At 48.3% G+C, this 18,174-nt stretch overlaps 8 protein-coding genes across 8 annotated transcripts; 3 read left to right on the forward strand and 5 right to left on the reverse strand.

Moving 5' to 3' along the window:
- Window positions 1–144: 144 nt before the first annotated feature.
- EURHEDRAFT_451939 (putative C2H2 finger domain protein) lies at window positions 145–2,531 on the reverse strand (the record flags this gene model as incomplete). Its single annotated transcript, XM_040783988.1, has 7 exons — window positions 145–479; window positions 530–834; window positions 894–985; window positions 1,039–2,091; window positions 2,151–2,250; window positions 2,301–2,355; window positions 2,441–2,531. The coding sequence occupies 7 exons, from the start codon at window positions 2,529–2,531 to the stop codon at window positions 145–147; spliced, it is 2,031 nt and encodes a 676-aa protein (XP_040640699.1).
- A 737-nt stretch (window positions 2,532–3,268) lies between these two features.
- Window positions 3,269–4,499, forward strand: EURHEDRAFT_410812 (uncharacterized protein). Its single transcript, XM_040781450.1, has 3 exons — window positions 3,269–3,484; window positions 3,550–4,089; window positions 4,142–4,499. Exons 1-3 carry the CDS (start codon window positions 3,434–3,436, stop codon window positions 4,337–4,339), a joined length of 789 nt encoding a protein of 262 aa, XP_040640700.1. The 5' UTR covers window positions 3,269–3,433; the 3' UTR covers window positions 4,340–4,499.
- Window positions 4,500–4,711: 212 nt separating this feature from the next.
- EURHEDRAFT_452328 (flavin-containing monooxygenase) lies at window positions 4,712–6,857 on the reverse strand (the record flags this gene model as incomplete). Its single annotated transcript, XM_040784020.1, is given in 8 exon segments — window positions 4,712–4,935; window positions 4,967–4,968; window positions 4,983–5,679; window positions 5,730–5,798; window positions 5,858–6,023; window positions 6,077–6,241; window positions 6,296–6,489; window positions 6,593–6,857. The coding sequence occupies 8 exon segments, from the start codon at window positions 6,855–6,857 to the stop codon at window positions 4,712–4,714; spliced, it is 1,782 nt and encodes a 593-aa protein (XP_040640701.1).
- Window positions 6,858–7,821: 964 nt separating this feature from the next.
- EURHEDRAFT_346988 (putative phenol monooxygenase) lies at window positions 7,822–10,132 on the forward strand. The gene is made up of 3 exons (XM_040778424.1): window positions 7,822–9,162; window positions 9,214–9,678; window positions 9,735–10,132. Exons 1-3 carry the CDS (start codon window positions 8,073–8,075, stop codon window positions 10,121–10,123), a joined length of 1,944 nt encoding a protein of 647 aa, XP_040640702.1. The 5' UTR covers window positions 7,822–8,072; the 3' UTR covers window positions 10,124–10,132.
- Window positions 10,133–11,118: 986 nt separating this feature from the next.
- EURHEDRAFT_437930 (uncharacterized protein) lies at window positions 11,119–11,376 on the forward strand (the record flags this gene model as incomplete). The annotated part of the gene is made up of 1 exon (XM_040783450.1): window positions 11,119–11,376. A coding segment is annotated over one exon (258 nt), but the record flags the coding sequence as incomplete, so codon positions are not given.
- Window positions 11,377–11,530: 154 nt separating this feature from the next.
- EURHEDRAFT_376264 (glycoside hydrolase family 5 protein) lies at window positions 11,531–12,841 on the reverse strand (the record flags this gene model as incomplete). The annotated part of the gene is made up of 3 exons (XM_040778832.1): window positions 11,531–11,598; window positions 11,651–12,065; window positions 12,119–12,841. 3 exons carry the CDS (start codon window positions 12,839–12,841, stop codon window positions 11,531–11,533), a joined length of 1,206 nt encoding a protein of 401 aa, XP_040640704.1.
- An 817-nt stretch (window positions 12,842–13,658) lies between these two features.
- Window positions 13,659–14,223, reverse strand: EURHEDRAFT_410814 (uncharacterized protein). Its single transcript, XM_040781451.1, has one exon. The coding sequence runs from the start codon at window positions 14,196–14,198 to the stop codon at window positions 13,887–13,889; it is 312 nt and encodes a 103-aa protein (XP_040640705.1). The 5' UTR covers window positions 14,199–14,223; the 3' UTR covers window positions 13,659–13,886.
- Window positions 14,224–15,544: 1,321 nt separating this feature from the next.
- On the reverse strand, window positions 15,545–18,158 carry EURHEDRAFT_452238 (Zn(II)2Cys6 transcription factor; the record flags this gene model as incomplete). Its single annotated transcript, XM_040784015.1, has 7 exons — window positions 15,545–16,502; window positions 16,553–16,643; window positions 16,697–16,831; window positions 16,884–17,143; window positions 17,203–17,521; window positions 17,588–17,735; window positions 17,859–18,158. 7 exons carry the CDS (start codon window positions 18,156–18,158, stop codon window positions 15,545–15,547), a joined length of 2,211 nt encoding a protein of 736 aa, XP_040640706.1.
- Window positions 18,159–18,174: the final 16 nt, after the last annotated feature.

Below are 18,174 nucleotides of genomic sequence, written 5' to 3' on the forward strand. Positions count from 1 at the left end.
TGAAGAGCTGACGATGGTGCCTGTGACGGCGATGAAGACAATAGTCGATATTAATACATACGACCACTGTGAATATACTCCTCCCATATGCAAACCAGTCCAAACAGCAGTAATACAAAAAAAAAAAAAAAAAAAAAACCCAACCTATTCATCCATAAGTAGCACCTTCAGCTTCTCCAATTTATCCTCACACTTCACTTCCATCCGCATCACCACATCTACGCTTTCTTTCTTGGTAATCAGCAGCTGCGAGACGAGCCAAAAGTTATATCCATTCTTGTAGAAGCCCATAGACGCCCATTGATCTCCTGGTAATTGGTTGTGTAATGTTACCCAGTGTTCGCGCCATCGTGATAGGGCTGTGCGGATTGCTGCTAGGATGGAATCATCTGGGATTGTGCTGGGTGATTTTGCGGTTTGGTATTTTCGGAGGATGGGGATTAGGAGAGTCATGTGGGTGTTGATGAAGGCGTATAGCACTAGGCCTAGTTAGTAGCTGTGAATAAATCGTATGAGAGAAAGTACATACGGTGTATTAGAAGAAACATATCGAACACTGTAAATCCCAGAGGATTACCAATATCGTTCTGTGGAAAGGAGATAATCGGTGGATTAGGCGAGTCCTCGGGACACTCCTCAAACAAACTCTGGAAAGCCTCCGAGACGGTGAGATTTCGAGAAAAGCGGAAATTCGGCTCTGAAAATGGGTGGACGGAATTGAAAATGATCTCTTCGCATGGAAGATCACAGTCCATTTCAACATGCGTCAGACGACATGGGTAGTTTTGGAAGAATGAGAATGCAGAGTCGATCAAGGCTATCATGGCCATGATACTACCAACGATCAGCATCAGGAGACTGATAATATGAGGTTAATAAGCCACTAGCCATACCGAATACGAGATTCTGTTTGAATCCACAAGGATTCATGGAGTTGATCCTGCGGCTGGTGACGACACTTGGAAAGACCGAGTTTACGAGCAACCTGCCAGTCTGGTTAGCATGTGATACTTTTCATAACGAACAGTGTCGGCTCACGTTGACAACCTGATTAAAGAGGGTCTCCATCGCGCGATTTCGTGAAACACGATCACCTGCCCAGTATTGCGTAACTGTCATGATGTATCCTGCTTGAAGATCTTGCAGTTTGACGAATTCGTTCGGATCATCATCCATGCGGTGTTCCGTACGGAAACTGACACCAATCTCATGCTTGGATGCAAAAACTTGACTCGAGAACACAAACAGCTCTGCGAAGTCAAGAATCCTCTTGGCGGTACTCGACTCCCTCACGTCATCTGAATATATGGCACCCATAAAGACGATAGACGTGAGCAACGGCAGCGAAGCAATTTCGGGATCAAAGCTTGCAATGTGGACGAGCGGGCAATTGGAATGCCAGAACCTGGAATATAGGGAAACGAATTTTCGAATGCGGGAAGTTGTCAATAGGAAGTGGATATTCATGGAGATTTCTTCCTGAGTCTTGGGCTCAAGGTGGACAGTCCAAACTTTGGATAGTATTGCCTGAATCAGTGCCATAGCAAACGGCTTCTCCGGTTCATGTGATGGTTGCCCTTGGGACATCATTGGATTGTAGCGAGCTTCGCTTCTGTAGTGCTCCTCCAATGTTTTTGGTGGCTCGCCAAGTGGAAATGGACCGTTAAAGAAATTGATAAAGGTATCCTGGAAAAAAGACAAGGCAGCTGGATCCGACTCGGCAAAAGCTGGTGCGTAGTCCGGCTGATCGCTTCTTTCAGGATAACCCAGGATCGACATTTCAGCCTCCTCAAACCCCTTCTGGTTATGGTATTCTAACCCGCGGGCTCTATCAGTATGTGGCGGAAGATGAAAGTGTTCGGTGAAACTGTCGGTGCCTCCATTGAGAAGGAACTTGATCGACCCGCGATCAGATGATGGTTCGTAGATATTGCGGGGCGCCAGCGCAGAGTGGGTTGTGCTTGTAGACTGGCTATCTGACAACGGGGATTTTTGTGGACCAGGCCCTTGCTCCTTAACGCATTCCACATTTCGTTTCTGGCACGAACCACAAGGATTCGATCCATCGCAGCGAAGCTTCATCGACATGCACTAGACGCGAATTTGATCAGCTCATCGTTCAAGTCCGTAGTAGACCGAGGTTAAGGTACTGGTTGGCACGCATGTCGCCGTCTGCCTCTCTGGCCGGTTTCCGGGATTTTCTGGTCCCCGCGTTTTGTGCAGTCCGCATAGTGGTCCCGGAGATTATCACTTGAGAGCAAATCAGTCTCGCACAGTTTTAAGACGATGAAGCAACGTACCATCGCGCAAAAGCTTCATTGCAGAAAACACACGAGTAAGGCTTCAATCCGGAGTCTGGTAGTTATGGGATTAGTCCAACGTCCCGGCAGAGAAAACCCGACACTGAAAGCTGCAGCATGCATCAGCACGAGGCACATACGACGAAGTTGGTGTCTTTTCAAATGATCAATCCGCGTGAAACCTCGCTGGCAGACCGTACAGCGAAAATGCTTCTCTGCAGAGGATTTCATTGTGGTCCATCGGGGAGAAGCTTATAAGGTAAAAGGCGGAAGAGTCCGGGGTAAGATCGTAATATCCAGCGAGAGATCCGTGTTCTGCATAAGAATAGGCCTTGACAATTGGCCGGAAGACAAGCCGAATGAGCAGGGGTCAATCCTGTCAGAAAATCAGAATCAGGAGCATCGTGCGTTTTCGACGCTTTGGTACGTGAGGGTGTCCAAAATCCTTTCTCCAACGATGCGGAGATCAAGACGTACAAGCAGTACAAAGTACCTGTCAGTCAAACTTAACCCTTTACCAAAGAACACATCGCACAATACCGTGATTAGAACCCTAACACAGTCATTGATTGGCTGCATCCTTTTCTTGATATAGCTGTCGCTTGCCCCTTTTGTCTTGTGTGGGATTTATTATCATTTTCATCATTAATTATCTAATCTAGGCATATGATGGGTTATGAATGGCTGTGCGCAGTGGCTCCACCCAGTCTTACCTCTTTTGGAGATCCCGCGTTTGATTCCCCTCATTTGGATATATGTTACCATACCGTATCGTACTGTACGTTTCCCCGCACGGGAGCGGAGACACCGCATTGCCATTTCAGACTAATGTGTGGAATAAGTTATGCTTGGCAGTTATTAAGGGACAAGATTTGTGCGCATCCTCATCTACCGAGAATCCATCTACCGGGTGAGATGCAGATCAGTTAATGGAGTACAAAGTAGCTAAAATGATGCCATCGGTAGATGTGGTTTGGAATCCTGCATAATGAGACAAAGAAATACAAAGGTACCATTGATCATCATGAGCCAACGCCCATTGTGCTGTCATTTGCAATATGTTTGCGTCGTATAAGAGCGTACCCCGCTCATACTCTAAACCACTCTCCAAAACAACCTGCTCGACAGACACCATGCCTGGAATGTTCCAAACCACACCCATATCCTTGTTCTTTCCGATCGTGGTATGTATACAAATAGGTAGAGTCTGAAGGATTTAGCTTGCTGATCTTATTCTAACCTACTTTAGTCACTCGTTGTGACCTTAATCCTTGGAGCGCTAGCCTGGTCTCGCGTATCATCCTCATTCCTTCCGCTGCCGTCATGGCTTCCAGTCCTAGCGACATTACTCTCACCCCTGACTGCTGCTGCCCTAGCCGTGTCCAATACATCCAGCAGGAACGCAGCTAACGCTCCCAACCTGCTCTGGACCCGGATCGCTTCGATCGTCGACCAACTCCATTCCGTCCTCCTATCCGCAATTGCAAGTGTGGCCTTGGCATACCTCTTCCCTGACAATATACTCACCTGCCATCTTGAGCAGCAATGGCAGGCCTTTTTTCAGTCGAAGAACGCGCATGCTATCCGGACCATTCAAGATACCAATCAATGCTGCGGGCTCCGCAGTGTCCATGACAGGGCGTGGCCGTTCAAGGATCGCGACCATGGAGACGAAGCTTGTGAAACGCAACTTGGTTACCATCGCAGCTGCTTGACACCGTGGAGAGCACAGCAACAGAATGCTTCTTGGATGATATTTGCTGCTGCTGCTTTGATTTGGGCGATTAAGGTGAGTCAAGCCTTGCTCTCCACGCTTCCTAGTCCTTTACTAACTGTACCAGATTGGGTTCGTTCAGTTTGGGGATCGTCGCCCTAGTTGGATGAGCACTGCCTCATCAAGGAATAACAGTGAATACCGAAGGATTACGCAGCCGGAATTGCGGGATGCGGAAGAAAACAACAATGATGCTGAGCGTGGAACTGGTATCAACGGGACATTTTCGCCTCATGCCGGACATAATGTCTGGGAGGAGCGTTGATTATCCTTGATTTTCCCTTTGTCTACCTTTCCTGGACCGTCTAGAAATTATGGCGATGACAATGAAATCCCTAGTCGGAAAGACATGGCTAAAATGAGATCTATGCCCATATCCATATCTAATCAAATTTAATAAAAACCCAATCAATCATCATATGAAGTTGTTCTAGATAGTCATATATTCAAGACAAAAAAAAAAAAAAAAAAAAAGACAATACAGTGATCGTACTTTTGGGGGACTTCTGATCGGCTTACTTTCGTGTCTCACGTGCTTCATGAGGCTCAGCTGAAAACTTCAACCTCAACTCTCATACGAACTTATTTCAAGTTATTGTGATACTTATTGCACTGAATTCTAGGACAATCAAAATAATCAATCAGCATCAAAACCAGCTGCTGGAACTCCTGCACTGTCAACAACCATGCTCGGAAAATCAATCTGGTCATCGTCTAGATAATCCACGCTGATCTTCTTGTACTTCTCATTCTCTGTCCAACCATCTCCAATCCAGCCATTCGGGTTATCGTTGACATACTCGTACTCATAGTCTTCCCAGCGAGGATGTATCAGGGCTTTCATGGAGTGCAGAGACGACCCTGTGGCATGTTAGTTAAGGAAAAACCATACATCTTCAAACATAAACTTGCCAGGCCATAGAGCTGTCACTCTCCCATCCTCTGTTCCACCCTTATACCAGCTTCGACACCTCTCACTAAATACCGTCCGCGAGAAGTACTGATCACAATGCTTGGTGAAGCGTGTCACGGATTCCTTCCTGGGTCCCATCGCCCGGATATTGTCACGCTGCATCTTCATCACGCATTCAGTGAAGTAATCGATCTCCTTCTCAACCAGGAGAAGCAGGTTTCCTTCGCCCAAGGCTGCGTTGGGACCCAGACAGATGAAGTAGTTGGGGAACCCATCGACAGCAAAGGATAAATAGGTTTCTGGGGTTAGTTTCCATCGCTGCGCCAATGAATCCCCATTACGGCCGATGATGGGGAAGCGGGGTGTGAAGGATGTGTCGAATCCGGTGGCGCAGACGAGGACATCAGTAGGGTGGTGCTTTCCGTCGGCTGTAATGATACCCTCTGCATCGACATTTACAATTGGGGATGTAAAGACGTCTACCTTGTCATCTGTTAGGGCTTCTAGGTACCCAGGACCAGGTGTGAGTCTTCGACAGACGGGTGGGAAGGACGGGATCATGTCATCGATAAGAGCGGGCTTTCCTGCCAGGCGGCGCTTCATGTTCTCCAGGAAGACCCCTCTTGCCCCAACTTGTTCTGGTGTGCCAGTAATGGTTGCTCCGTGGACGGATTGCAGTTCTAATTCAACTCCTATCGCATGTCTCAGCACAGATTCGAACAAAGGGGTATCATTTTTATACCTTTACGAAATTTTTGGTACTTCTGGTGGTCATGTTTAAATTCTTCAATTTCTTCCGGAGCGAAGGAGACTCAAGGGGTTGTCAGTATATCTGGAACACCTTCCAACCAGAAAGGATGAAATACTTACAATTCTCCAGGCCAGTGCCTCGCTTGTTGATCTCATCCCGAGCAAATGTTGGCGAGAGCCATGTTCGACCCCTAATATAGTGGTCTAAATGTGAAACCTTTGGCAGCATGCCAGGAACAACCTGAATACCACTTGACCCATTTCCAATCACAGCAGCTTTCTTTCCCTAATAGACGGGTTAGTTTATTCTCATTTGTGGTGATGGTCAGGGCTTTGTACGTTATAATCATAATTCTCATCCCACTTGGCACTGTGCATCAACTTGCCCTTAAAGTCATGAAGACCAGGGATATCAGGCCACTTCCAATTATTCAGCGCACCAGTTGCTGAAATCAATACGTCGGCTTCGTCCGAGTACACCGAGTCAGAATCGCCATCTTGAACCTTCAAGTTATCAATTTCAGCTCTGGTCTCCCGTTGCCCGATGAAGATGCTAACCTGAAGCTGCCACTTGCTCTTTGTCTCATCCCACACGGCCTGTATGACCTGCTGCTTGAACTTGATATACTCCCCACAGCCATACTTGTTGGCTACACGCTTCCAATATTGATAGATCTCGGGGGCTGCGGCATAGAACGTCGACCATTCTTTGTTCGGTTCGAATGTGGCCTGGTATGTGTGCGCGGGTATATCTAATCATGATACAATGATTTAACAGTTGCATGATACGAGTGTTCCCGCTAAAAGAGCAAGCATCAAAGGAAGGAAGAAAAGATAACGTGGGGTATCACATACCACATGCACAGCCGGGGTACCGATTCTCGAGCCAAGTACCGCCAATGTCCGCATTTTTCTCATAGACACACAGGTCTACATTGGGAATTCGCTGTCTGAATCTGATGGAAGCGATAATCCCAGAGATACCGGAGCCGATTATGACAACCCGAAGAGGACGAGCTTCGTCAATGGAGCGTTCTTCCACGATCCATTTGTTCTCTGTTGGCAGGGGTTCTTCTGCGTTGTCGCTGTTGCCACTTAAAAAGCGAGAAAGACGTTTCATCTTTGAAGAAAGGATAGAAAGGAAGTTGAGCAACTGTACGGAGATCCTAAGGAACGGATGTTTTGTGTGCAAAAGAAGCAAATATAAATAGGAGGAACCTGTGATATAACACGACACAACACCTCCCCGAGGACACCACCAGGGTTAAATAACTATTCGACGTTGTCCCCAACTAAACTTTCGTCCCGCAAACTACCTACAACGCCTCTACATTACCGGCCGCCAATTCCAGACCGAATCTCAATGCGCCTCACCTTCCTGGTGTTACAGGTCCCTCCATTGGCTCGGGGAGGAGAGTCTGTATTCATTGTGGGTTACCGACTTTCGCACATCTTTGCTGTATCGCTACTTACCAGCCAATAGTATGGCAAATTTTGCAAGTTAGTTTGCCCCAACCACGGTTGGGGCGGATACTCCTGGACGGAAAACCCCCTTCGAGGAACGGTTTGCGGGGACGGACATGGAGACAGGACGAGTTGCGAGCATATTGAGCATATTCGGATGTGAGGACTTGGGATGTGGTTGAAGCGTTTCGGGAATACCCCATATATAAGCCAAGGCTGGCTGCTGGAGGTAGTATATACCGGACTTGTGATGCTGTATTACAGGGGTATGCTAAGGGAAGTGCTCTGTATGTACGGAGGCTTGCCGAGCACCTCGCTAAGCCGCGGGAGTTTGCTCTTCCTCCGTGGCGAAGGAAAAACTGATGCATCTGAGACGATGCAATTTGCTAGAGTGACATCCACGTGGAACTTAATGACAGGAAAACCCCCATTATGACGAACATCATACCCTTGTTTACCGCTCGGTATTACATTTGAGGGCTAAGTCGGAATTCCCCCAGATGGCTGCATAAGCTAGCATAGACGGAGAATCAGTATCTCCGCTCGCTATGGAGCCATAATTCCGTAAAACCGTTTCCAACCTCCCCATTGCTTGTGGATGCTTACTCGAATCTCACAAATCTTCAGGATCTTCAACCGACTGGTGGATATGGCCAATCAGGATATCATAAACAATTCCGAGTGGGCCAATCCCCGTAGTTACGCAGACTACCATTGGACAAGCATACCTCCGCCCGTTTACCGACGGTGACTGCTGCGGAGGATATTAACCATGGGGCATGGGGTATAAAGTGGACAATGGCAGTGTGCTCGAGGGGCAACGTCTTGAATTCCCCTAATTTCTGCGGACATATCTTCCATTAGCATTGTCATGCCCGTCTTCACAGAGTATGCGACCAAGTCGCGCGAGCTACGGGTTCTACCTTCTTTTGCCCCTCCACTGCCCCGCGTCACACCAGCACTCATGCGTGACGAGCAGATAGAGAAATATGAGGTCGTCATTGTCGGTGCGGGCCCTGCCGGTATGATGCTGGGCTTGCTCCTGTCGCGATACGGATTGAGCGATGATTCATTGCTTTTTGTTGATGCGAAGCCCTCATTGCTTACGTCTGGACAGGCGGACGGTATCCAACCCCGAACTTTAGAGGTGTTCAAGTCCCTTGGGCTGGTTGATGAGCTTGTCCACGATGGATGTCATATGGAAGAAGTCGCATTTTGGAATCCGTCTAGCAACAAGGATGAAGTGATTGAGAGGACGTCCATTGTTCGCGATATCGCGGTGCCCGCGAGGTACAATTTTGAAGTCACTATTCACCAGGGTCGAATTGAGCGAATTCTTGAGACGGATTTGCTACGGTATTCGAAGCGCGGTGTGCAGCGCGACACTAAGCTTCTTGACGTTAAGATTGATGAGTCCGATCCGGAATTCCCTGTCGTCGCCGAATTTGAAGCGAATGGTCAGCGCAGGACCGTTCGTACCAAGCATCTGGTTGGTGCTGATGGCGCGCACTCAGTTGTACGACGACAAATGGGTCTCAAAATGGTCGGAGAATCGACTGATCACATTTGGGGAGTTATGGATTTGGTGGTCGACACTGATTTCCCTGATATCAGACGACGCTGCGCCATTCACTCCCCTGCAGGATCTGTCATGGTCATTCCGCGCGAGCGCATTGCTACAGGGGACTATCTAACTCGTCTCTACGTGCAAGTGCCAGAACTGGAGACGGAGGAGACTCTTAACGGTTCAAATAAGGAACAGGCCAAGGAGCGTCGGGGCAAAGTTACGATGGACAGGCTCTTCCAGCATGCAGTAGATGCCTTCAAACCGTACTATATTCAGCCCAAGAAGGACGGTGATGTGGACTGGTGGGCAGCCTACCAGATAGGTCAGCGCGTGGCGGAGCGGTTTGCAGTGAAGGATTCCAAGGGTGTCAATCGGGTGTTTATCGCTGGAGACGGTAAGTTGTCATCATTATTGATTTTGACTACTGGATGTTAATCATCTACAGCTTGCCATACACACAGCCCCAAAGCCGGTCAAGGCATGAATGTATCCATGATGGACTCATACAACTTAGCATGGAAACTAATCTACTCCATCTACGGTCTTACCCCCAACCCCGGAGCCCTCCTTGACACATACCACAGCGAACGACACACCATCGCACAGCAACTGATTGATTTCGACCGGACTTTCTCCTCCATGTTCTCTGGTCAGATGGGTTCCGAGGATGGAAACCAGGGACTCACGCACGAAGAGTTCCAAACTGTCTTTAGCACTGGAAATGGGTTTACAAGTGGCTGCGGAATTGAATATCCCGAGAGTCCGCTTGTGAACCGGACGCTGGAAAAGGAGGTCAACGATCCCATTCACGGAACGGACCGTTTGTCGGGGATGTTGTACCCAGGACGGAGATTGTTGAACGTGCAAGTTAAGAGGCATGCGGATGGAAACCGGCGTGACTTGCAGGATGGTACGTTACCTACACTCCTAACAATAGTTTATCTTAGACCACTAAATATTTTGCAGACTTCCTCTCAACCGGCCGCTTCCGCATCCTCTGTCTAACATCCACCGACCTCCTCGGCCCCCAGAGCATCTCCCACCAAACCCTAACAGCCCTCGGCTCATCCATCCTCCCACGCTTCCCCCCCTCTATTATCGAACAAATCGTCCTCCACCCGCGCCTATCACGCGACTTTACCTGGCGAGATGTACCCCATGAGTTGAAACAATACTCGGAGATGCAGTTCTACAACGGATATGAGAAGGAGGATGTTTATAGGGTTTATGGTGTTGATCCGGAGAAGGGCGCTGTGGCGGTTGTTAGGCCGGATGGATATATTGGGGTCGTGGCTGAGTTAGGGGATGTTAAGAGGGTGGAGAGGTATTTGGAGGAGTGTTTGAGGACGGTTTAGATGTAGATTGGTAGATGCTAGAACTGGTCAATCGAGGGTGAGGTATATATCCCTCTTACTACATATATGCCGAAATAATGTATCATTTTCAGTTGTTTTATGGGTTTGGTTACTGTCACAAGTCCCTCATAGAATAAAAGCATTAACGATCATCCCAGTGAAGCGTTGGGACAAATTCACAAGGAACCACCACACAGGAAACAGTAAAACCATATCGGGATGGAAACGGCCTACACTCGAGACTGCCTCAGAGCGATTATCTTTTTCAATATCAGCAAGACCTTCAAGGAAGGAGAAGCACCTCGATAACTCGACAATTATATCTAGTGCAGACTCTTGGTGGATGGCACCATTTCTCCTAGTCTCTCACTCATTTCTGTATCCTTTCCTTGCTTGCATTTTGGCTATCTTTCTCATGAGTGGTGGTTTGTCTGTAATCGGACGTGTCCCAAAAAACAACGATTGATTCTCCAACTCTTCAATTCAGGATACACCGCTTCTTTTCGTCTTGAAACGTAGGACCGTCTCTAGGTTGTCATAGTGCGTCTGTAATAGTATGCTCAGAAAATCTCAGGTAGATGATAAAAATTCGGGTATTCTTATTCAAGATGTACCTTCATGACCTGGTCAAGTCTCTCTCTAATCCAGGCTACCAGCTCTGCATTTCTCTGTAGGACCACCGCTCATTAAAAGGCAAGCTTTTATCTGTAATAGTCAGGTCGCGTTTGCTAGTGGTTGGGTGTAGATGATTTTGCGTTCTTTTGGTCAGATTGATGGGTTGATATGGGTTGGCAAGTTATCCGTAAGATTTGTGCTAATCGGATTTGACGAGCGTTCCGTCGTGGGTGGAAACCGGTGATATGCGTTTACCTAGTTGTAGAATTGACACTGACAGTTATAAATTTCCAATTGTTGGGAGCTTCCCAGACCGAAATCCCAGGCCGGACAATATCATTCTGCCATGATCCGTACATTGTGTCTTTATACATTGACGGTTTCCCCCTAAGGACATCACACACTACTGTCCAAGAGAAACCTGGAAATCCATCTGCGACGATGCAACCAATATCATCCTCTTGGCCTCCAAAAAAGGTATCATGAACAAAGACGCGTGGACGTGGAATTCTATCATCCGCAGGGACAACTTCAAAGCTGTCATGATTTATTCTGCTGTCTGCGACTTTCGCCGACAATTTAAGGATGAGGAAGAATGGCGGCCTAGTAAAGCTAACCAGTATGAAGAGGGGGCTGTGGTTTATGTCATGGAGAGGTATTTGGACAAGGGTGAGCTTGTTTATAAGAGGTCTGAGATGTATGGGAAATTGGATCATAATTTATGATGGAGACTGAAGATTTGACGGCGTTGGCTATTTCGTAACTATTTACCTCTACAAAATATATACAATTTTACCGACACACTCCCATATCCAGAGCTGAGTTGAGATCAGTAGGAATCACACCAGCCGAAACCGCATCTACAAGAGTCAGTAATGCACAACAAACCCTAGAAATATAGAAGGGACATACCTTGATACGACCACCGATAATCACCTAGCTGAGCCTTCCAAGTCCAAAACACCCATCCTTGCTGTTTTTCATACGCAGTAATCTGTGCCGCAAACCACTTCTTATAGAACTCAGTGTTCGAGTCCGGATCCCAGTCCGAGTCCGACTCGATATCATCCGCGACGGCTAAACTCCATTCACCCACGATAAGCGGAGTGTTACTGCCCGGGTCATCACTGCAGGAAGTGCTGATGTAGCTATCATGAGAAGCGTCGACATTAGCCCATTTCAAGTACCGGTGGTCGTCGTAAGCAGCGTAATAGAGGTCATCCAGGTACTGGTTGGGATTGCCGGAGCCCCAGGTTTCGTCCATCATTTGGATGTGCAGGTAGTCGTTTCTGTTGACTGATAGTTCTCGTTCCGCAGAACGGATACGCTGGGTAGGGTTAGCTGCTGCTGCTAGCCACAAAGTAAAGGGATGAGACTAACTCGGTATGCATCCGGGTAGTAACCCGCACGCACAGAAGCAGCCTTATCTTCTTCCTGCTCCGGCTCATTGACAATCTCCAGCATACCCACGTTACGGAAGTTGTCGTTCTGGTGGATATTGGTCGTCATCCACTCGAGAAACTTCAGTGCGCGCTCATACTGATAGTCCTCGTAGAATCCGGCCTCCGAAGCATACTGGCCCGTAAACGGGTTCTCAGGCGTCTGCGCCCCTGGAAGACCATGCAGATCCATGATTATATACAGACCGGCATCACTAGCCCATCCACAAAGTCTCTCGAGATAATCGAATCCGCCCTGTGGGAAATACTCGCTGTCGCGGTACACAAGATCCTCTTTCATCCAGTACCCAACCGGAATACGGATGGTGTTAAGACCATAGCTTTGGATCTCGTTAATATCTTCCTCTGTAATCCAGGTGTCCCAATGCTTAGCAAATGCGCTATTGGCCTTGTCCTGGCCGAGACTCGACACGCAGTCGAACTCGGACTTTTGGCCGCCGCAGCCCATGTCGGACCAGGCGGATTCGCCGATCCAGGGCTCGAAGATAAACTGAGAGCCCGTGTTCACGCCGCGGATTTTTCCGTTGGACTTGGAAAAGAGGTTTGTGCCATTGTTGGCTGTGATTTGCTTGTTGGTCTCTGGTAGCCAGGCGGCCGCGAAGCTGACCAGGGCTCCGAGCGTAGCAAATTTAGAAATGCTCATAATGAGATTGAAATTTATAAACAAAAACTTAGCTTTCTACACAAAAAGAGAGGGGGAAAATGAACAGAAAAAAGGCACAACTTATACCCAAACCTCCCTCTCCAACTCGATCCCCAAATTCCCCATTTTAACTTTCTGAAACACCATTCTCCCCTTAGGACCAAGCTCTGACTCGGCTCTTCAGTCCTAAACACGCAAATCAGATCCTGCGACTGTTGCACATATACCAACTACCCAAAGGAGTAACGGAGAAGACATCCATGGACGGGAATCATCTCCGTTTTCCGCCATCCATTCAGAGCGCCGCTATACTTCGGAAAAACTGGCCCATCTCCAACCTGAACCCCGGTACACCACTATTCTAGAAGAAAATAATCGCAATGTTCAGACGAACGCCCCTCTTACCACTCATTGTCGTCCTGCGGATCGGGCCTTAACGGCCCTGATGTTCCTGTTCGTTCGGCTATTGTTCAGTCGTCGCCGGAGTTTCCTGATGGGGACATTGGGCTAGGTCTAGATTATTATTATGTGATGAGGTTTTATGGGTCTTTTGGTAAATTCTTACCCATTGCCACGTTCTCTTGGCGGTTTAGACTCTTGAGGTATCATTTCGGTCAACCTCTACGGTCAATGTCTCCGCAGCGTGCTCGAACCGGATGCAGAGAGATCGCGTTGAATGGATACTAGGTATGATAAATTGAGATGTTTTCGTTTGAGCATACCTTTGTTGGATCTCAGTAGCTTGATCATGGGTTGTCTAACACTTGGGCTGTGCAAAAAACTGTAGAAAACAGGGTAGATACAGAGCCAAAAATTCCCCAGAAGTAGTCTAGCCGACAACCTGAGTGTATCCTTACGGGGACTATCAACCTTGATCCTAGCATACTTGTTCCCACGGAAAGCATAGCACGAACCCCCACCATCAGGTCTCTTCACAATAACATCAACAACATCAAGCCCAGCCTCGGCAAAACTCGACCGTCCATCTAAAATGGACGAAGACCCGTTAATATGTCACCCGTGAGATTGTCCACCTGGACATACTTCAAGCCCAGAAAATGTACAACGGGTTGCTGTTTCCTGGGACTTCCGTCGGTAGTGTCAAAGCCTGGCCACTTCTGGTAGACGAAATAACTGCATTGTCAACGTTCGCACCAAGTTGGAGTAGTAACCCAACTATTCTTTGGTGCCCATTTGCAGTGGCATGCTCGATGGGCGACAAATCAGGGCCCTCGCTCAGATGCACGTGAGAGCGAACCATTTGTTCATGGCCTTGTGCCGCTGCAATATCAAGGGCATGTAGCCCTGAATATGGAATCATGTTCACGTCAATGCCATTGTCTAATAACACCTGCATCACGGATTCTTGGTTATGGCGGACGGTCTGCCATAACATTTGATAATGCTGCCAGCCTGGTTTATGGATAATTTTTCCAACAGCATCGAGGATATTGATAATAATGATATGACTACCGCGGAATGAGGCCTAAAATGCTAGATAATATCCCTCTCAAGTTGCGGTGGACTGAGTGTACGGCACGAGCAAGCGAACAATATTATCATGGCCTACTATTGCTGCAGCTCGCAGTGCACCACCAACTGCATCTAGGTATATGTACTTACTCACGGGAAGATCCAAGTCTTTCAAGGCTGGATCTAGTGCCAAACGCCTAATTGGAAGATTGACAACGCGCTCAGGGATAGCGCCGCATACTGAAATATCGAGCAATATAAAGATATTCCCGGGCTGCAGCAATAGACAAAGGTATGCCAAAGTAGGGTTTTGCCCGGTTGGCAGAGTCGGACCTTCCTGGAGCAAGCGATTAGCCCTCCTTAGTGCCTCTATATTATGGGCAAGCTGAACATGCGGTTCATCACTCTGAGCCGGAGTGCCTTGACGATGCCAAACATGACGATTAAGGCCTCCATGACAGCGTTAAAGATCTTAGGAGGTAGATTGTGAAGAATCCCCATCTTGTTCTTGGTCCATTGACAGCAGTATCAACTGAGATACAGATTTAGGTAAGCTGGACAGTACTAAACCGTAGCGGGTGACTGTAGATGATGGCGATGGGTCTCCAACTAGGCGACGGTAATACTAGGAAGATGGAAGGGAATAAAAGAGTGCCCTTCAATACAAACAGACCACCATTGCTTTATTATCACGTGACTGTTTTCTCTGGCACTTCCAACCGTTGTCTATTTTTCCATGCTCATCTTGAGCAGCAATCATGCTGGCCAGAATGGCCCGAATCCAGATTCCAGGCCATCTAGGATGACTTTGAATGCGCACGGTACATGAGAGACTGGCCACATGGTCTAACATGGAATAGCAGCGTAGCTACCAGCGCAGCCCCAACTACATACACAGATATGATAGCTGGATGTCAAATAAATGCCTCAGTCAGCGACAAATCTGATAACATTCAGGACTTCAATGCCTAACTCCGCTGCCCGGCCGGTTCCGAAACAGAACCCCACTCGGACCGGTCTTATCTCGGCCGAAGCTGAGAAGCCTAATACATATTCAAGTATTTATTCTCCTCACCTCCTTCTTGCTCATGATTTCTACTACTTTCATACACGAGGGACGAGGGAGTAAGACGTTATTAAGTGCCGCTCGAGAAATGTCGTTCAATCGTTGCTTCTCATCTCGGTCCGGATATCATTCGTGCAAATGGGTATATGCTAATAAGAAATGTATCACTCCGACATACTCGGAAACAACATGACATCCGAAACCTGGTCTAGGATATTGCGCATATCCGGATATTCGTACTCCATGGGAACATAGGTTTGGCTCTGGCCATATCTCGGCATCGCAGGCGCTGCCATACCCGGGTTAGCCATCACTGACCCCGAAGCAGACGGCATCGTCACGGTTATATTGGGAGTGTCCGGCTTGGACACAACGTCGCTTTCAGGAGGCGTGCGCATCTGTCGCGCCTGGAATGCCGCGCTGATTTCGCGCAGAGCACGGAGGGAAGTTGCCAAATGTTTGGCTGAATCGGTGCGGCTGTTGTGTGCCACTGCGCCGTCGGCGTATACGTGGTCTGCGAGGACGTCTTGGAGTTTTTGGATTAGGAAACGTGTTCGCGGGTGGGATTGGCCATCGTGGGCAACTAGGAGGAATGCGCATGCGATTGCGCGCTGTACGCTGATCCAGGATCGTGAACAGTGATGGTTGATCGAGTGTAGCTCGACGAATGCTTCGATGGTTCCGACCAGGTTTGCTATACAATCCTCACGGACTAGTGCGCGGCGATGGCCATCTAGATGTGAGTCCGGGTCTAGTGAAATACGACACAGCACGGAGATCAGGTAACAAGAATGCAGTCGCAACTCCGTCCGCTCGATGTTATCAGCTATTGTGACGCAACGGTCTGCGAATCGCAAGTGCGGGGCAGCTTCTGCCAGAATGCGATGCATGCGTTGCTTATACTCGCGGATATCGTGATATCGGACATGAGAATGTTCCGAGTCTAACCGTCCTCGAAGCATCTCGAGTGCTAGCGATACTACCCGGCAGAGTGATTCAAAATATGACCGATGTCCGGGCATCGACTTACGGTCATATTGTATCTCTGGTTGACTAACCATGGTGATGGATGGTCGATCATATGCTAGCGAGAAATGGCTGTTTTGGAAAGCCATTGTCCACCTAAACATCGTAAGCGTGAAGTCACCAGCCAGACGAGGCATAGGTCTTACCATATTCTTCTGCGAACAGCCTGCTCGGATCGCGAGAATCCTGGCGTTTCGACATGAAGACCGAGGACCATGCACATTCGCTCCGTCATTCCTTTTTACGATTAATCAACTTTTTTTTGACACCAATAGGGCACGAGAACTTACCAAGCAAGGTATACGAAGCACCGGCATTCATATTATACGACAAAACATTGCTAATAATCAACAAGATCTGTATTACCTCTACAGTGGGTTGCGCGACATAATTCATCATCCGCAGACATTGGTATGAACAGGATACTAACAACAATCAGCTTTTATCAACACCACAAAGTACAAACAAGGAACGAACCGTAAACCCACGAAGTCAACTCCCGCTCACTGGCAGGCAGATCAGACAGTTGGCACCCAGAGGCAAGAATGGCAAAAAGAAGACTCAAAAAGCCCAAGCTCATACCGAACGGCTTCACCAGGCCATTATCATCTGGATGGTATCCTCCGCCAGCGGCTGCACGATTCTGTAGTAATTGCTGTACACTTTGCTCGACTTGGGCGATATCTGAAAGAACGGGGTATAAAACAGCGCCGATATTTTTGTAGTAATCAAAAAATCTGTCGGCGCGCGCATTAACAAGCAGTTCAGAAAGAAAGGGATAGGAATAATGTTGTACCTATAACATTGCACATCCACCGGTAACACATCACATACTGCAACAATATTAAACGTAAACGGGTCCGACGACCAAAGATCGACAAAGGGATAAGCGACGGACTGATTTCCCAGCGCCAGCTCCGCAAGCAGATCATCCTTGGGCAAAGCCTGGGCCGTGTCATCGGAAGTCTTCGATTTATTGAAGATATCCACCAACGCAGACCGCGAACCTATATGTATAGTACCCTTTTTCAGCAACGGACTTGGTCGAAAGATACTTCCAACTTGCGGGGATCGACGTCTTTCTCTATCCATCTCTGTCTCTGCCGGTGGCGATTCTTCAATCGATGATGTTGGCGATGAGGATGTCGACGACGGTGGTGGAGGATCAGGACCTTTGTAACGCCGCCCCGAATGTGACTGGAATATCGAATGCAAACTGTTGAGGATCTGCTCCATCGCGCCCATCTTGGTATGTATATCCTCCCATTCCGCCTGCGAGATATTCACCGTATCCGACGAATCGTCCTCATCCTCGTCATCGTCATCGCCCTCATAGTCCTCCACAGCCCCATCGCAATCTATCCCAGCCCCATAGTTCTCAGCAGCGTGATGAAACCGACTCTGATCAGGTGTAAACCGGGCCGACGGGATCGACGAATCCGACGGCGTAACAGTCACGCCAGGATACGGGTTGTTCCTCGGACATATTTCTCTCTGTATAATATGCTGCTGCAGCGACAGCGGTAATGTAGACAGTGGTTGTTGCGATTGTGATTGTGGTTGTAGATGAGGTATCGTCGCGCCAGTGGATAGCGGCGCCTGGCTATAGGAGCAGGTGAAGTTGCGCTTTGCGCAGTTCCCGCACGGCAGGTTGCGATCGCAGCGCACTTTACTGGCTCGGCAAGGGAGACAGGTCTTGCATAGGCGAGGCCTGCGGCGGATTGGATAAGCTGAGGCGGCTGTGGTGGACATAACTAGTAGCTCTTTC

Source organism: Aspergillus ruber, assembly GCF_000600275.1.
Source record: "Aspergillus ruber CBS 135680 unplaced genomic scaffold scaffold00007, whole genome shotgun sequence".
Classification (NCBI taxonomy): domain Eukaryota; kingdom Fungi; phylum Ascomycota; class Eurotiomycetes; order Eurotiales; family Aspergillaceae; genus Aspergillus; species Aspergillus ruber.